Source organism: Trachymyrmex septentrionalis, unplaced genomic scaffold (genome assembly GCF_001594115.1).
Source record: "Trachymyrmex septentrionalis isolate Tsep2-gDNA-1 unplaced genomic scaffold, Tsep1.0 scaffold114, whole genome shotgun sequence".
In the NCBI taxonomy this organism is placed as follows: domain Eukaryota; kingdom Metazoa; phylum Arthropoda; class Insecta; order Hymenoptera; family Formicidae; genus Trachymyrmex; species Trachymyrmex septentrionalis.
This window is the reverse complement of record NW_017304269.1, coordinates 1,463,662-1,482,651: the sequence shown is the minus strand read 5'-3', so window position 1 is coordinate 1,482,651 and position 18,990 is coordinate 1,463,662. Positions and strand designations below refer to the sequence as shown.

Sequence of the window (18,990 nt, the reverse complement as noted above, 5' to 3'; positions counted from 1 at the left end):
GTTTATGATAAAGTTTTATGTTTATATAATTGCACACTGTCTGCAGCGCTAATTCTAGAGCTTTATTTTTTGGTGGCGTTCTAATAATGACGTGATGGAGCAATTTGAATATGACCGCGTTAAAACTTTTTAAAATGTTTATAAAAAATGATCATATATGGAACTTTGTATGACATAAATAGCTACATAAAAATTTAAACTAAAAAGTCAATTTAGAAAATTTAAATAAAATTCTACATAGTGTACTTATGAGAAGTCCAAGAGCCCTTTTCTATCATTTTTAACTCTTCATTTACATATTTTTACTCCTTTCATTTACAATTTAAGTCTTTTGTTTTTCAATACAATTTTTTTTATTATTCTAGGCTTCCAAAAAAAAAGTGGAAAAGTTGGAGCTACTTTTCAATGTGTGTCTAGTAATTACATTACTAAATAATTTCTAACTCAAATGTTAAAACCTTTATTTAATCCGCCTTTCTTCGAAAAAATTTTAAAATGAAATTTCGCTTATGTCAAAAGAACTTACATTGCAGACAGAGTTTATGATGTTATTATTGAACAATTGTTAGTAAACTTTCTTTATTCAATAACAAAATAATGACAAAGTTGTTGTAAACTCAACAACTAAAAAAATGTTTACGATAATTTTGTTATCATTTTGTTAATGAATAAGTTATTATTTATCGAAAAGGAAATGTTATTCATTAACATCAGTCGTTTGATATATCATTAAACATTAAAAACAAAAGAGGATTTTTAGGCTGCATTAGTGCTGAAAATCTATAGTACGCGTAATAACATACGTAATAAAATGAAAAAGTACAATACTTAATATTAAAAGTACAATTTACAATATGGTATTGACTAATGAGATGATGCAATATTTCGTGCGTTAAAGTTCATACATATTCTATACTTAAATTACAGGATAAAATCGAATCTTTTAGATGCATTTCTTCAGCAAACATTTTTTAAATCCCACACTTCTGGATCACAAGACAGAGTCGCGGAACAATTTCGGCATTGTGTCCTGTGTGTGTGTGTGGGTGGCGAAAAAATTTTCAGATCTTATAATAACATATAAAATTAATGTTTAAACTGGAGATTAGATGATATTCTTACACGTATTTTAATGTTCTAAAATCGAATCCGTGCTCCATCACGTCACAATTTTTTTATCGACAAAAATAGCTTTATTTGTGTAAGGGAAGTTGTATTTATTAAAAGTAACGGATAAGAATGTGCATTCAAATATTTTAAAGAAAAATTAGAAAAAAAAAATAAATATGGATTAGTGAGCATTATTTTGCTGATGATGGTTTAAAATAAATGTATTTAAAATAAACGTTCAAGGAAATTGTTATCAACAAATACAGTTAATATAAAATTATAGTAAATATATTTTATATATTGCACTCCAAATATTGCTGTAAATGCTCTCATTGCCCGCTAATATTTATTATTGTTTGATTTTCAAGAGCCTTATTAAATATAATTGTTTTTTAGAAAAAAAGTATCAAAAATTTCAATTTAGAAAGTGATTATTAATTTCAACAATGACGATCTTAAACATACGTTTGTGAATACATAATACTCCGTTTAAAAACACCGCCATAATTTTCAGATTTAAATCCGATTGAACGTTTGTGGAATAAACTCAAAAATTGATTGAAGAAATGCATAATTTTAAATAAAATAGTGTTAGAAGAATGAAATAAAATATACTGTGAAAAAAATGTAATGAAAAAGCGCACTGTTAGAAGAGCGAAATAAAATACCATAAAATTTATTTAACAACTTAGTTTCTTCAATTTTATTCAATGTCAAATGGATTGAAGAAAATAACTAAATGTAAAGGATTATTAACTAAGTGTTATTTTTTTTTTATAACCTTTCTTCACTATTACAATAAAATGTGCCAATATTTTTGTGCCCACAGGTAAAATGCTCTCAGAAAACATTTTTATCTTTCTTTTGTGATTACATTTATTTATGTCAATTTATATAATTTGTATTATTAAATATAAAGTATAAAATAAAAATTTTTATAGAAAAATTATGACTGTCATTCTCTTTATAGCTACAGGCTGTTTTATAGGAACAACAGTACTGTACCAATACTTTTGTCTAAGATTTACATATACAACATTTGTTGGACAGGTAATGTGATAAATAATTTGATGTATAGCTTTTAATGCTTCAACACAGATCATTAAGTGTAAGTAGATTTTATTATTTATTTAAATTTAATATGTATTTACATAATAAATACTAAATAACCATTCAAATAATAAACACTTTAAAAGAAATTTTCTGTATATGTTTTTGTTAATGTAAAAATTATATTTTTAGTTATTACTACCACAGTAGTAAACGAGTTTAAAAAAAAATTATATTCATTACAATTGTATTCACTGAATAAAAATGTTTACTTTATTTACTATTTATATCTTGACACTTTATTGCATTAATATTTCAAATTATCATAAATTATAGTATTTTTTCATGTTTGATAAAACTACATATTATTACGTTATATCATTACTTTTTAATAATCATAAAAAATGGAGTTCCTAATCATAATTATTTTACCACGTAATTGTAGTCAGAATATAAAATATTTTTCTCTTAGCAAAAACTAGTATAATTCGATTTTTAAAATAATTAGAAAATCATTATTAATATCCGGGTATATAACCAACTGGTGATTCTTATATCTCAATTATAAAAAAACTGAAACAGGAGTTCTTTTTACTGATCAAGAGGAATACTTGTTTTTTAAACTTTAAATAAAATATTGTGCAAAGTTACAATATAATAATCTCGAATATTGACAAATTATAGGGCACTCAATAACATACAATATTAAAAAAATAATAGTAGGTTTTAATAGTGGGTGAAAAAAACAGATAATAGATTCGTTTATGCAAAAAAAATTAAGATTTCCCGGGTTAGATATAGTGAGAGAAATGCAATGAGGTTATGGGAACGTTCTACATTTGTTCCAAAGTAGATTCAAGATGCTTTTGATTCAGAACACAATCAAAAGCTAACGCATATGAACGACATACAGAACTCGATCGATACGAGTTTCTCGTACGAATCGTACCGAAAAACTCGTCGAACTTGTCGTCAAAATGAAGTGGGATTATCCCGCCTTCCGCTGATACAGAAATTTACGTGACTCTCTGTTATAAATCCGTCGATTTGACCGATTTTCAGTTCACGAAACGCGGTATGTTGGAGCAGAAAACGCGGGAAGTAGAGGAAATGAGCTCCACTCCGTGCCTTCGTTCGGTCACAAGATTGTTATTTCGTTACCTTTGACGGTCTCGGGGGACGGCTAAAAACAATCGCGACGTCGAAGACTGGCCCAGGTGAAGGCACGAAGGACGCGAGCAAAATATTTATCCGAAATGTGTACGAGCAAATATGGTGGAATCGTGATGGGTGCCCGAGGGTGTTCCTTACCGTTTCCATGCGGGTCGCTTGGCATGTACCAGGAATGTGCGAATCGTATGTACCTACGTACCTACGTGACTCGGGATCCTCGTATATCCGTGCGTGAACGACGAAAGGTCGCTTGTTTCACAAGGTTACTTGGCATGCCACGCGCCGTACAGCTGTGCAACGTCGCCGTTTTTGTTCGCGCGTCTCTCGCGATTCGTTCGCTGGCTGCACCGGCTGCGGTTAACTCGTTGCTGACTGAGTTGATGTCAGTTCAAACTCACAGTTACGGCCAATCGTCGCAGCGACGATTGGCCTGCATAGAACGCCCCGGGCCAATCGGCAGCTCCATCTCGGGCGACACCTCGCGGCGACGCTGCCACCAAAGTTGGATCGCGTCAGCTTTGAAAAATGGTTCAAAGAAAAATCGGAGAGCTAGGATTCGTTGTTTATTCTTTCCAAACTGCCAAGTCTCTTAACTGAGCTCTTTATTTCAGTGAAATGTAATAGCTCATTTAAAGATAAATACGTATTCGTTTTATACAAAGGACCGTTTTTAAGATTTCTTTTACCTACTGTTGATATTTTCTTGTGGATATATTCTTTTTAGACAGAATCTATATTTGTTTTCTCTATAAAACATGAAGTTTTATTATATTAATTTCAGTGTAAAATTTTTATGTAAGCCGAGTTTATTTTTCAAAATATTTGCTTATATTTTGTAATCTTAATTCAACTAATTTAAATAAACATTATTATATAAATGTTTTATTCTGCGATTTGTTGGATCAATTTATTCGAAAAAAATGTAAATTCAGTCTGAAAAAAAAAAGTTCTCATCCTCAGTCGCTGTATAGAGTAGGGCAGCTACCCGGTGCAAAGTTTATTTAATTTCCTTTACAGAGAAGCACGTCATTAGATTGTATGTTTCATTCGTTCATGGCTGTGTGGGCTGTGCTGTTTACGCCGAAATGCAACACGAACGTTTCGTCGTGAAGTACATTGCGGTGAACAATTGCTTCGCACATCTATCTGCTATCTGGCTGCGCCGTTTGGAAACTAAGGTTAGCTCTCGGTTTACGTAATCGGCGATCTCTGTCATCAATATCCAGTCTCTACCAACCTTTCCGTCGTCAAAACAAGTGTCACGTGACTGCTGCGCGCCCTTCGCTACACTAGCGCTCATTGCGGGCGTGGCGCGAACCGCGAACTATATAATTCTTAGATAGGAAAACCTATATCGAAATTAGACTACGTATTAAAGATTGAAATTTGACCAATGAGGATAAAGAAATTTTAGTTCAAACTTTTGTTTTGATTGGTCTAATTTGATTGCTCTTAATAGCCTTTAGTGAGAAATTTCAATACAGTAAACATTATCTGATGATGATATGATAAACTCGACGGTCGATAAAAGCTCAATCTACAATATAAATTAAAAACAGTTTTTATCAGAATGTATTTCAAGATTACGTTTACATCGAATTTTTACATATTATTTATCATTATGTTATTAAGTTTACACGAGTTTTTTTTATGACGATGCAAGTAATGTAAAATATGTAAATTATTATAATTTGGATAATAGAATACAGAAAGAAGTAATTAAATGTAAATTTTATGATAATATTTAATTCTAATAATTGGTACATTTGACTTTAATATTAATAAAAATATATAAACGAAATAGAAACTTTATGTAGTTCAGTGTAACGCAAGAAAAACATAGGCTTTGATGATCTGTACAGTGCAGTGCATTAATTCGCTGGGTCATAATAGCGACTCGACAAATCGAAAATAAGAAAATTATTAAAATAACAAGTTTTATATGTATATCAATTTTAATGTTAACTCAGTTATAAGTTCAATTAATTATAAAGTATTATTTTATCATTTAAATTGTAATAATTATAGAAAAAATTTAGAAAAAAACTTAATCTCTTAGAAATTTATAAAAATATTAATGAAATTAACATTTAAATTGATATAAATATTAGTCACGCTTATTCGATACATCAAAGCATAATAAATAAATATTAATTATTAAATAACAATTTAAACATAATATATAATAACAAGACTAAAATAAAAGATTCATGCAAACGTCTTTTTCTTCCCAGATTTCTACAAACGATTATAATGAATTATAATTATTGCAATTACGAGTGACAACGATCAATGTACAAGAAGTATTAGGCTGCTATTTTTTTTAACTTTAAAATTTTTCAAGCCTATTGATTGGCTATAAGATAAAGAGATTTGAGGATCTCTGTTTTGCATATATTTGTCGTACGCACAAATGAAGTAACATTCTTATGCCCGTGTCACACTGCATTGAAGACTGAGGATTGCGAATTGAGCTTTAGAATTCAGCCAATTAGAACGAAATTGATTAAAATTAAAACTATCTGATTGGTCGAATTCTAATCCTTAATTCGCAATCCTCAATCTCCAATGCGTAGTGTAACACGGGCATTAGACTGCTTTCCGCCCTGATGGAATGAATTGTAATATTTAGGAATTGTTGGCACTCTAATAATAGGTTTGAATCCGCGAAACGCATAGCGTTCTGATTGTATAAGAAATTACAAAATAATAAAAAAACTAATAATTAATTAATTTAATAATAATTCATAATTAATAATAATAGACAAAATTCTTTGGGTTTTTTGAAAATATTATACAGCGACGACTTGATTACAGGAAAATGCGATTGAAATATCACACAACGAAAAAAAATACTATCTTTCTTGCATCGCTCGTGTTAATAATGATGAAACATTATGTATCGGGGCAACATTCGCGAGAAGTTTGAACATCCAAGAGGGAGATGAAGTACTCGTGTCCTCTGTGAAAAGTGTTCCCTCGCTAAGCAGCATTCAGATTGCTCCTCGCACGACAAGCGATCGCGAGCTTTTGGTACGATAATTCTTACAGATCGACTTGTTATGCTAATGATGAATGAATTAATCGATTGTCCGTATTCGGTAACAGGAATTACAAATGGAAAGAGTACAATCGAGTCTTTTGAGCCAAGTGAGAATCGTCGCGAAAGGACAGCCGCTCGTGGCGTGGATCTCAAAGTTTTCCTCCGTGACTTTCATTGCGGGCAAGTCGCTTGTTCTTCGTAATATATTTGAGTATATAACATTATAGAAATAGCGCTATTATTCTCGATTACGTAAATGTTGAATTGATCTGTTTTTATTATATCCGTTTTAATATTATCATATTTTAGAAAGTTGTTGATTTATGCAAAGGAAGTAGTCGAAGTAACTGATGAAATCATTTGGCGTTATTAAAATGTTAACATATATCAGGATATATATTAATATATTAATAATGTCAAATGATTTCATTAAGTTCTTCAAAGTTGAAAGAATATAAAAATATATCTAAATGTATTTTTAATATTTTAATGCAAAGGATATTAAGAAGATATTCTGTACGTGATCCTTGCAGAGGATTCAGAGCCGAAATTCGCGTATGGGCTGCTCGAGGAGTTCACAGAAGTGCACGTGCTTGATGCAATCGCAAGCTCAACGATAAAGGATGAGGTCGTTAAGAAAGAGGAGGCTAACACGAAGATAGCCAATCCTTTGGCCAAGATCTTGCCTTACTTCGCCAAAAGAAAGGATCATCGCGATTCGAGGGACAACGCCGCAAATTATGCGTTACTGCAGAGCTTTCGCAATAGAAGCGTGCCTCGTGTGTTCCGTGTGTATCCTCTGCCGGACTTCCGGTCCTCCGATCAATTGAATGCACACGACATGATCCTGCAAGGTCCCTGTCACATTCTGATTCCGAGGAGCTGTGCGCCGAAAAACATAAGACCGAGCGGAATAATGATGTGTAAATTTATGACATAAAAGAATTTTAATTTGTTAACAATTTGCGAGCGCTAATTTTTTTATTGTACATAGAAAAAATAGCTTTGCTGAAGTACATTTGCTTATGTACATATATAATATAAAAATTAGGTTGGCTACAGATCTGAAAATAATTATGTTGAATGCTCAAGTTGATTGCTGAAATGTCCAAATTTTTTGTTATTATTATTATGATCGAGAGTTTTATATAATTATTTTCATAGTTCAATCTAATTGAATTGATCAATAGCTTGATCAAGTATAAGGCATAAAACACAAATAAGAATAAAGAACATCAAATACGATAAAGAAAGCCATGATCGATCAAATTTTGAATGTTACAAATAATACATTATATATTCTTTTATTAAATAAATTTATTTTTATTAAGAACAAAATAATAAGTATATACGCTGTAAATAAGTATTAAAATCTGTGACAAGTAGTGATGCATTTCGATACGAGAATCTCGGGATATCGTCTCAGAACTTCTCGTATCGTTAAAAGTAATATTTCCGAGATTATCATATGCTATTTGTTTTTCTCATCTCGTCTCGTCTCAAAAAAATCGGAGAAATATCAGAATGAGAAATAAACATTACCTATGAGTTAAAACCAGATCAGACAGTCGTTGATTCCATCGCATCGGCTTAATAAACAAATATACATTTCTGCATCAACAGTAACCAAAGTTAATTAAATTTAAACATTAAAAGATCAAGATCAAATTGATTTCAAAAAATTAGAAGACACAGTGAACTTGTCAGTGACAAGTTCACTGTGTCCTCTCCTCGTAACCAAGATTATATTTTCATATCTGCACCTCTGGTTTAGTTTGTCTAAACTTCAGCAAAATTATTTTTTCTCTACAAATAGGACTTAAAATCAATTTATTCGCAGGTAAAGTCAAAAAAGTGCCGGAAAATCGGCAGTACGTTAACGTCACCAATACAAATTTCCTAAAGGACGATTCTTCTCTCAAGTCTCCACAAGAACTTGTCGTGAGGATTTACATTCTCGAAGACATATTAGACAAGTGCTCTGCGTCGCTAGACAGAGAGTATTTCGATCTGAATTCGATCCATTCTTGCATTTATGTGTCAGCGAGTTTGAGAATCACTTTAGGATTGAAAGTCGGAAGCAGAGTGATCGTGCAGATGATCGAGGGGGATGAATCACCGCCGAGGCCGTCGTTGGTGAACGTTTTCCCCTTCAATCAATCGGTAACGCCGGAAGTTTTCACAAATTACGTGAAACTCCATTCGAGACACGAGCCATTGCTGCTTAATTCGGGTGCGACGATTTTACTCGAGGATGGCGAACGGTGCGTTGTACGAATGTCGCCCGCGGATTGCGATTACGCGACGATAGATGGAAAGGATGTGAAAGACTTGGTCGTTCTTGTTTCGTCTGCGTCGGATCCGAGCGACGGGAAAATTCCTCAGAACTGTCCTGAGCAAAATTCGAGAATGGAGAAAATTTCCACAAGGTAATGAGCAAAGAGTAAAGAGAAACAGGAGAAAATGTTTGGTTCTAAACAAGTGGACGCAAGTGACTATATCTAGCATAAGAAGTGGACGCTTAAAATGGCTGCCATGACGTACATCCGTCCGCGGATTCAGCTACCACTATTGATACATTTCCTCCTGTTTCTCTTTGCTCTTTGGTAGTGAGACTATGATATTTACATACTCATAAATATAAAGCATCTTTTTATTGTATTTTCTTGAAAAGGTGAAGCAAAATAAGAGCAAATGGAGAACAAAATATAAAAAATAAATATTTTATTTTTCAATAAAATTATTTAATTTATTTTTCGTTAGAACGTTTACGTCAATTATGGGGGTGCTTTATACTTATGACCAAAGCTGTAATGATTACTATTAAAGATAATATAATTGTAGCCTTGAATCATCACTCGCAAGTATTTAATAAATTAAACTTTGAGTCAGTAGACTTATCTAAGCAGAACAACAAGTCACGATAACATCAAAATGACATTAAAATGAATCATAAATGATTGAAAAATGACTTTTAAAGATCATTTTGGAGTCATTTTGACATTATTTTGATGTCATAATGACTTATTGTTCTGCTTGGATATATGTATATTGCGTTAAATATCGATGATAAAAAAATTACAGATGTATAGAGGGTATCCTTGAAAACTGCGAAATCGCTCTTGACCTCAGTTTGGGTTTGCGAAGAGCAGTGGATTTCCTGTACGATCGGGAAAACATTCTGATCTGCGGCGCCATGGGTTCCGGTAAAACGACCATCTGCAAAAAGCTAATTGAGTGTTACTGCGAGGCACCATGTTTCGTGCATACGCATGTGATCGATTGCAGGTTGCTGAAAGGTAATATCGCATCGGATTTTCCGCGCAATTAGCGCAATTAATTGCGATATTGCGATAAATTTTAATCTCTGTCGAAGTTATTCCAAATCTTTGAAGGACTTCAAATGCAAATGTTTATTTTTTTTCTTATATAATGTGCGTAGAGAAGCCTGACTGTTCTCGTTTAATTTTAATAAATTATAATAAACCATTAAAAAAAAATTCATGGTATTTCAATTCATTACAATTTAGAAAAAAATTTATTGTATTGTTTCATTCTCTCATAAACTTTGGAGTTCGCTTTAACAGAATTTACTAAAGTTGTTATATATTTCCAAATTTACATTTGAATTAAATTTATATCTATATTATAATCAACATAAAATTTTTTTAAAGAGATTATAGAAAATGATTAAAATGGCAATTTGTTTTTCAAATTTATACCATATTACTTATATCTTATGGTATTTATCAAATACAACAATTATTGATTAGGCAAAAAGGTAGAAACAATGCAAAAGATCATTACGTCCGTTATGCATGAATGCGTGTATTATCAACCATCCATCCTGTTCCTGGATAATTTGGAGAGCATTACCAATGCGTCAGTAAATGACGAGGAAAATACGATAGATGCGACGAACGCTTCCAGGTACGCAGTTGCATTTATTGGTTAATTTAAGCCGAATGATAATTATTAATTTAATTGAAAAGCGAGACAAAACATTTCTGATAGTCAAACTGTGTGGTTCACAAATTGATGCTCATGATTATTGTTTATACTATTTCACAGGTATATTTATAGGTATTGTTTTTTAAAAATTGGTCTTTGAAAAAATAATACAAAAAAGCACTTCCCAATTTATTATTTAATGGTGAAGTGCTCAACCATCGTTTTGATTGATAGGAACCCTTAATTAACTGATCTTAAACTGATTTTAGAATTACCGATATGCTAATCAAAACCGTTAAGCAATATCAAGAATGTCATTACATCTCAATCGTTGCCACTTGTGCCAATGTGAGCAAAATTGGTTCGAGATTACGGCCGGTTAGAGGAGCGCAATTTTTTAGGACTGTCTTGCAGATTCCGAATCTCGAGAAGGTATAAATCGATTCGAAATTATTTCGAATCATTGCGAAAAATAATATGAAATTTAAGGAAACCCTTTTATAATACGTTTTTACGTAAATTAATAGAAAATTTAAAAATTTATACAGGATCCGGTAAAAATCTATAATAACACTTGAGGATAGATTCCTGAGATTATTTTGAGATGATACATTATGACCATATTATATATTTGTATATTGTGTTTAATTTAAATACTGCAAATTTAATTTAAATATTGCAGTTCGTGTCGCCTTTGTATGAAACTCGATCGATCCAATTTGTTTGAAAAAAAAGAATGGAGAGAAAAATATATGATACATATTAAATTTATATTTTCTAACTTCCTTTCTTTGTGCCATTAACATCTTATTTCTCGATGCATTTCACGATTAACGCATCTTCGTATTTCCGCACCTTCTTAATTAAACTCCCTCTATCCCATGTCAGTTCTCTCTCTCGTTGATTTCTGCGTACACTAACTCATGTCGTGGCTAACCAGGTGGATAGAATCGATATTTTGCGATTAACGCTCGAGGACAAGTTGTGCGTGCCCGGAGACATGAATTGGAATTACTATGGAAACAAGACCGAGGGCTGGATGCCCCAGGATATCGTCGATCTGGCGGAGAAGGCGCGGTTCGTCACATGGAAGCGCCATGGTAACGAGATACACGAGTTATTATAAAAATATCAATAACTACCGCAGTATTTTAAATTAAATTTAAAATTAAAAAATTAACTGAAAGATAAAAAAAAATTAGATTAAAAATTTCTAGCTAAGTTCTAATATGCTAAGCAATAATAAAAGGAAGAAAGGTCAAACAAGAGCAAATCATTATTTGTAAGAAATTATTTGTAAGAATTATTTGTAGAAAAAAATTATTTGTGAAAGCAAGTGGGAATATACTTAAGCAGTGATGATTTTTATCGTAAGATAATCACGAACTATTTTACTATCTGCTTAAATCTTTTAGTATTTTATCTCAAGTTCAGAGAAATTCTTTCTTAATTTGATTGTTTTTATGGAGATCACTGTATTCTCAACGTGCTATATATTTTTCATTTAATATTGTGTGCTATATTGATTCATTTGTCTACTTAAAGCGGCAGAAAGATTGAAAGTGCCGATTATCGTGACGGAAGAGGACATTAACACCGCATTGGAGGGTTTCACGCCGATGTCCTTGCAGGGCGTACAGTTGTACAAAAGTAGTGATCACTCTTGGTCCGACATCGGCGGACTGGCGAGTACGAAGACCTCCCTCACGGAAATTTTGCAGTGGCCGCTCAAGTACCCAGAGATTTTCAAGAATGCTCCAATAAAGCTCCAGAGCGGTGTTCTGTTGTACGGGATGCCCGGCACTGGGAAAACTATGCTGGCCAAAGCGATAGCCAACGAGTGTGGTGTAAATTTGATCAGCATCAAGGTAGAACTAAGACTTATTTTTAATCAGATGCAAAATGGACTTCAATTTTTCTTAATTTTCTTTAGATTTGCAGATAGAATTAAGTGGAGATTAAATAATAGTGGAGATAATTAAAGTGGAGAATAATTTTATAGTTAGTTATACTATATAATGAAGTCAGCGGAGTTACTTTTTAGAAAACTTACTTTGGCAATTTTTAATTAGGCGTATATAAATGAAACTTATCAGTAATTTTTAATAATATTTTATTTGCGACGTTTATTTTACGCGTTAATTCACACTTAATTAAAATAATAATTTAACTGTAATATAATTAATAACGATATATGCGGTGATTCTTCTGTTATTTGTTAAATAATATTAAGCTTTATTTTAGGGTCCAGAATTATTGTCGAAGTACATAGGCGTTAGTGAAGAGTCTGTCAGAAATGTATTCGAAAGGTATAATTCTTCAAGACTTTTCTGTTCTTTTAATGGATTTGTGTGGATGGGTTTTAAAAAGATTATATTATTTGCTTATTATATATTATTTGTAAGAAATTCTTTATGTCTTAATTAGCATCAGTAAATTGCTTGTCAATTTAATTTGTGATATTACTATCTTAATTTTAGTTCAGGAGTGCGTATTAAGATCAAAAATTAAATTGGCACGCAGTTTACAGAACCAGATATATATATAAATTTACACAAGAAATATTCAAACACTAAAATCCGCTTTATCTGAATATAATAATTTTTATATTTAATTAGATTTATTCTCATCGGTTTAAATTCGTATTATAGAAATATTATTAATTGCAAGATTTAGCCAAAATAAAGTATTTTTTACCTACAATTAATTGTGTTATTCACATATCACCCTAATATCACTTCATGTTGTTTATTGTATATTTATATTATGTTATAGAGCCTGTCGCGCCAAGCCGTGTGTTTTATTCTTTGATGAATTCGACAGTCTTGCACCCAGGTGAGTCATAAAACAAATTGTATAAGGTTTCGATAAATATTATATTAGAGAAAGAATAAGAAGGTTAACACTGAATCACTGCTTTAAAAACAAATTCACTACTTTACAAACAAATTCACTACTTTACAAACAAAAATTCACTACTTTACAAACAAATTTATTATTTTTCAAACAAATTCACCTCTGACTCTTATCCCTCCTCCTTTTTTGCTTCAGGAGCGCACGACTCTTACTCCTCCTCCCCTCCTGCTTCAGGAGTGCACGACTCTCACCCCTTTTCTTCCTTGCTTTTTGTTAGAATCGTTAGAATCGTTAGATAATTCTACATAAATATTCAGTGTTCATTTAACAGTGTTCATTGTCATTTAATGATATTTTTTAATATTGTATTTAGCGGAAATAAAACGTTATTTTTTCAAACTTTTTTGTTAATAACTTTTTAACAAAGGACGAACGATGGCTAAAACCTGTTGGAGGTTGCTCATGGTCGTGACCTTGACATATGTCAAGGTCAAGGTTATCGGAGCTGCTTCCGTTATTCTTAATATTTATCAAAGTTTTCTTTTCTCATGCTTTATTTATTAGTATAATATTAGTATATATTTCCTAATGAGATAATCCTAATCCTAATGATAATAATAATATAACATATGATGTAACATATATGATGTAACATAATGATGTAACATATAAGTATTCTACATATTAAATATTATATCTATCTATTTGGTAAATAAATAACTAAGTAAATAAATATATTCATAGTTGTCACAAATATACATACATATATACAAATATGTATCTAGATAATTATGGAAATTTATATTTCGTTTTAATCTTTCTTTTATTTTTAATATGTAAAAAATATATACTTTTTTTTTAAATTTTAATAAACGCGTGCATTTTAATTAGACGCGGACATGACAGTACTGGAGTCACCGATCGAGTGGTGAACCAACTACTGACGCAACTTGACGGGGTCGAAGATCGCGAAGGGGTGGCGGTTGTAGCAGCATCTTCAAGGCCTGACTTATTGGATCCGGCTCTTCTGAGACCAGGGCGTCTCGACAAGTGTTTGCACTGCCCTTTACCGAACGAAGTAAACATATTTTTTATAACCTTCTCAACTTAGCGCGATTTCTTATTAATTATTGTCATTAATAACTAATACTCACTTTTTGTTTCAGTTGGAAAGAGAGGAGATTTTCACAGTTCTATGCAATGCTCAAAATATAGATACAGCCGTGCTAGATCTGAAAATATTAGCCCAGCTCTCTGACGGATTTACTGGGGCTGACATCAACGCGGTGATTACTTCGGCAAAATTGTCAGCGTTTGAAGATGCCTTGGCGACTGCTACGGTGAGTATACATACTTGAAGTTTTTTTTTTACAGAAACAAATAAGTTACATTTTCAAGAAACAAAAAAGACTTCTCATCTTTAAACTATTGTCTAAGTATGGTAATTTTTCTCCAAATATATAATATATAGATATGAGAATAAATTTTTTTTAGACTTTTGTTAAATATTTTGATATATAAAAGAAGAAATAAAAGACTTCTGAACTTGTTTTTAGCTCTTGCGGAAATAAAATTATTATTCACAGCGTGACACCAATAAACGATCTGACAGATTAAATTGACAAATTAAAAAAATAGACTTATTTAGTTTTTGAGAGACCTTTCATTTGCATATTAATCTTTTGATTACTATATGCCACTGTACGGTATAGCTTCGCGATCAATCTAACTATAATCAAAAGGTTCATGTTAATTTGTATATTATTTATGCGCTATTCATTAATTGATTTATTATAATCAATCCTTGAGTCTCATATGTTTGATCATTGATTTAGAAATTCGGTATCTATTATTCTATTGTTTGTACATTGCAGAAATAACTCCTAAATATAAGAAACTAATGTAAAATAATGTTTATAAAATATAAAAAATGTAAACGAGCAGATAAAAATTTTGCGTATATGATCAACTTTCAATGATAAGTTCGAGAAAGATATTCGGACAAATACGAATTTAACTAGGTAATTTCAGTTGTCAATTCGTGATCGATCTTTCAAATCGATACGTTGATTCGGACTCTTTTGCGGAACAGATCACCTCGCTAATGGCCAAACCGTTTTCTTGTTGTTGTCGTTGTTGGCGGTAGTATCTGTGCAACGCCGTAATGAAAAGCGCTTCTCGCGCGACTCCCGAGAATCATTTGTAGGGTAGCTTCCGAAGTAAGATAGTGCGTAATGACGATAATATCGTTATGTGTGCACCCTACGGTGTGCGTACACACGGGGGCGCGCCCGGGCGCGGGCTGGTGATACGGGAGGAGATCGAAGGGGGTTGGTGGAGGAGGCTGAAGGTGCCGCGATATAACCGAGGAAACGTAGACCAGGTTTATTAGCACACGGTGCCGAGAGCGCCGGGCGACTAGGCCACCCCCTTCGGCGCTTCACTTCATCCCCCGATCACCCCACGCCTCGCTGAACGTCGAGGGGGTTATTATCTTATGCGTTATAATGATACACGGTTTAGGGCCCCGCAGCAGTCCTGCCAGATCGAAAGCCAGACAGCCATTCCACTAGTTATGGTGCTCGTTAATCTCTCAGACGCATTCGATGTGTCTATCATCAACTCTCGCGAACATTTGTTTAATTGTTTATTTGTTAATCCGTTTATATAATTTTATTTGTTTATTTATTAATTTAATTTTAGCAATTTTTCTGCTAAATAGATATGAAAATGTTCATGACATTTCTTTAATGAAGATACACTTTCGATTGAAAATTAATGTATGATAATTATTTATTTGTTATGTGGTTTATATGTAAAATAATTTTGCAAGTTATTAATTTAACCTGAGAAAAATGATCTGATTGGATTAAATAGTAATCTGGTGGAAAATGGATAAATCAGAATTTTCTGGTTAAGTCTACTAGAATTTTAGTTGAGATAACTAAAATTTTGATTGATATATGGTAATTATTCTGATAAAAATAAGAATTCTAGTAGATTTTATCACAAATACTGTATCAATCAGAATTCCGGTTATCTCAACTAAACTTCTAATAAATTTAACCAGAAAATTCTGATTCGTTCATTTTCAATCGGAAAATTTTTTCAGTTACATTAATCGATATTGCATAATTTGTAAAGCAGTCAAAGGTCAATTGAGTTTCTTCGTCAACGATTTTTTATTATCCTCATTTCCTAACTTTTATTTAAAAAAACGTGAAAATATTAAGAGCGCACTATTGCATATGATCTACGGAGATAAGCGTAAATTTAGCGGTCATTCATTGGTGCGTGCGTATGCACCTGATTGAATTAATCCGAATTAATCGGGCTTGCGTTAAAAGGTAGGGAGCATCTTCGAGGTATACGAGGAACGAGTGGCGCGGCTCACGGGAAGCTATTAATTAATACGCATCGGAGAAAACGAAGTTACAGGGCGGCACTTACCTCCCGGAAGAACGCGAGTATCCAAACTGTGCGTCTAATTAGCGAGTGAGTTTCCGGAGAGCATGACGCATCCCGAGAGAAAGATATAGAGATAGAGGGGAAAGGGGAGGGGAGGGGAGGGGGAGAGAGAGAGAGAGAGAAAGAGAAATGCCTCGCTATGATAAGTGATTATGCGGATAGGAAGATGGGAGGGTGTCTTCCGAAGTGGCGCGGATTGTGTTTAACTCCAATAATTAATTCAAATCGCTACTGTTAACGCGCAACATTAAGCAGTATTTGAGATAACTCGGCAATATTTTTTCACGCGATCAGAACAATGAGTGGTGACGCAATTAAAATAGGAATAAAAATTTTATATATATATTTTCAGAGATATATGTATTTGTAGATATATTTTGTATATAAGATGTATTTTGTAAATGTATCTTATCCATATAGGATTTTATAATTAGCTCAGTACTGGGCCAGTACTGATTGCCATAATTCAGGTACTAGCCTAGTATTGGTTGACAGAACTTTGGCTGTCAGTCATAGTGTACCATTATGGGCTTTCTAACCTAGATAGAGTTTGTAGAAAGTAGACTTTTTAAAATGTCACTATGCCAACAAAATAACAACAGAATTGTTACAGAATTAGATGTACATGATACTGTTAACAGACTGCTAGAAAAAACATAACAGAATCGGCAGAATCTGCTCAGTTTCTGTCAACAAGCGATATTAAGAGAACACAGGCCTAATACGGATGCAATTGATAGCAAACTGACGTCATTTTTTGCTCGAACCTGCTGACAGTCTGTTAGAAGACTGCAGACATTTTACTATCTGGGAAGTCATTACTTGGGCTTTAAGTCTTAAGCCATAAGAAATTGATCAATCATAATCAATTATTCTTCTCATATTCAACTATGATTGATTAATTTCTCATGGCTTAAGACTTAAAGCTTAGATAATGACTTATTGTAGAAAGCCTATTAGTTAAGCGTTGGTTTCGTTGTAACTGCTGGCGACCCAAATATGGGTAGATATATATTTAAGATATTGAATATTTTTTTCTAATATTATATTTTATATATTTTGCTTATTGATGACAGGACGGCAAAGTCAGTGAGACTGCCATCAAAGTTACGCAAACACATCTCGTGGAGTCTGTCAAATCGACGAGACCATCCTTGTCCACTGCTGAAAAGTTGAAATATACCAAGATGTAAGTGACTGTGGATGAAGAAAATTAAAGTAATAAAAAATTTAACTAATCTATCTTAAAAAATTGAAGTCACGTTATTATTTAATTGTTACAAATTATATTCTATACTATATTCTATAATTACAGTTACGCTCGGTTTTCCAAGGGAGACAACTTCACGGAGGATGTGAAGAATCAGAAGGCGACATTGGCTTAATCCGAATCTTTTCTTAAATTGTAAGCCAAAGTTTTTCAGGAAGGAAAAAATATATTTTCGTACTGAAACACAAATCATTTTTTTTCTTTGCTCAGATATGTTAATTATTCAAACAGAGACATGACGTCATAAAATACATATAATAGTTGGAAGGATGATTAAATCGATGATTTGCTGTTCATGTTCTTCGGACTTGAGGAATCGATCTCAAGTGAGACTCCATACCCATCCAAACATAACTCGCGGCGGAGATTTTACCAGGTAAACCCGATGGCAAACCGCGGCGGCAGCTCGCGGGGGGCGTGAGCTCGAGGAGGCGGATGTCGCGCCGGGGCAAAGTTAAATTAAATCACGGGCGAAAGCAGCTAATATTGTAGTTTATCTGGCGGGACATTAGCGCGGTGAAATATGCGCCTCCTTCGCCCCGGCGAACTTAAAATCAAGATCTTAGACGAACTTCCCAGCACCCCTTTCCCTTCCACCCTCCCCTCGCGAGACGCCGAGACGCCGACGTCGACGCCGGCGCGTCCTTCCTGCTAAGTCGCGCGTGAAAATACTAATTATTATACCGATTATTAATACGAAAAGTTGCCCGGCGCTAAGTCGGCAAGCACGAGGAGAGTCGCGGCGGAGTTTCGCGGGGTGGCTGGAGGGTGGGTCGCGCGAGCATCCGGATTACGCTTCGCGCTTACGCTCGGTTACGGGAGGAAAAGTGGACCTCGACCGAGGCTAAGAGCGCATCGCGCAGCGACAGATAATGAGTTTGCTTGCGTAAATGCGAAAATATAGAACGTAACGTCGTAGTCGTATTGTTATGCTGCATGTTTCATCGAGACTCAGTTTATGTATTATGATCGTAGACTTGTATATAATGATGTATATAAAAGACTGCATTGGAATTCTTAAGGATAATATTAGTAATTAAGAAACAGCTTGACAGGGTGTTTATTACAA

At 33.2% G+C, this 18,990-nt stretch overlaps 2 protein-coding genes across 5 annotated transcripts in view; one reads left to right on the top strand and one right to left on the bottom strand.

The window, feature by feature from the left end:
• Nucleotides 1-3,675, bottom strand: part of LOC108753278 (G2/mitotic-specific cyclin-B3) — an 11,278-nt gene extending 7,603 nt beyond the window's left edge. Inside the window, exon 1 of one of the 3 annotated variants that reach the window (XM_018494745.1) lies at nucleotides 3,525-3,675. The gene's annotated coding sequence lies outside the window, so the exon portion shown is untranslated. The remainder of the gene's footprint in view (nucleotides 1-3,524) is intronic. The other 2 variants (XM_018494735.1, XM_018494755.1) reach the window with 2 other exon arrangements.
• Nucleotides 3,676-4,315: 640 nt separating this feature from the next.
• LOC108753793 (peroxisome biogenesis protein 1) lies at nucleotides 4,316-18,670 on the top strand. Of its 2 annotated transcripts, XM_018495706.1 has the most exons (17): nucleotides 4,316-4,511; nucleotides 6,151-6,366; nucleotides 6,442-6,556; nucleotides 6,910-7,299; nucleotides 8,217-8,805; nucleotides 9,461-9,675; nucleotides 10,150-10,306; nucleotides 10,597-10,759; nucleotides 11,268-11,427; nucleotides 11,873-12,195; nucleotides 12,572-12,636; nucleotides 13,103-13,162; nucleotides 14,075-14,261; nucleotides 14,350-14,523; nucleotides 17,728-17,840; nucleotides 17,967-18,056; nucleotides 18,132-18,670. In XM_018495706.1, the coding sequence occupies exons 1-16, from the start codon at nucleotides 4,419-4,421 to the stop codon at nucleotides 18,034-18,036; spliced, it is 3,090 nt and encodes a 1,029-aa protein (XP_018351208.1). In that variant the 5' UTR covers nucleotides 4,316-4,418; the 3' UTR covers nucleotides 18,037-18,056; nucleotides 18,132-18,670. The 2 variants fall into 2 exon arrangements, with proteins under 2 accessions (XP_018351208.1, XP_018351202.1); XM_018495700.1 differs by lacking the exon at nucleotides 18,132-18,670 and having other exon boundaries at nucleotides 17,967-18,059.
• Nucleotides 18,671-18,990: the final 320 nt, after the last annotated feature.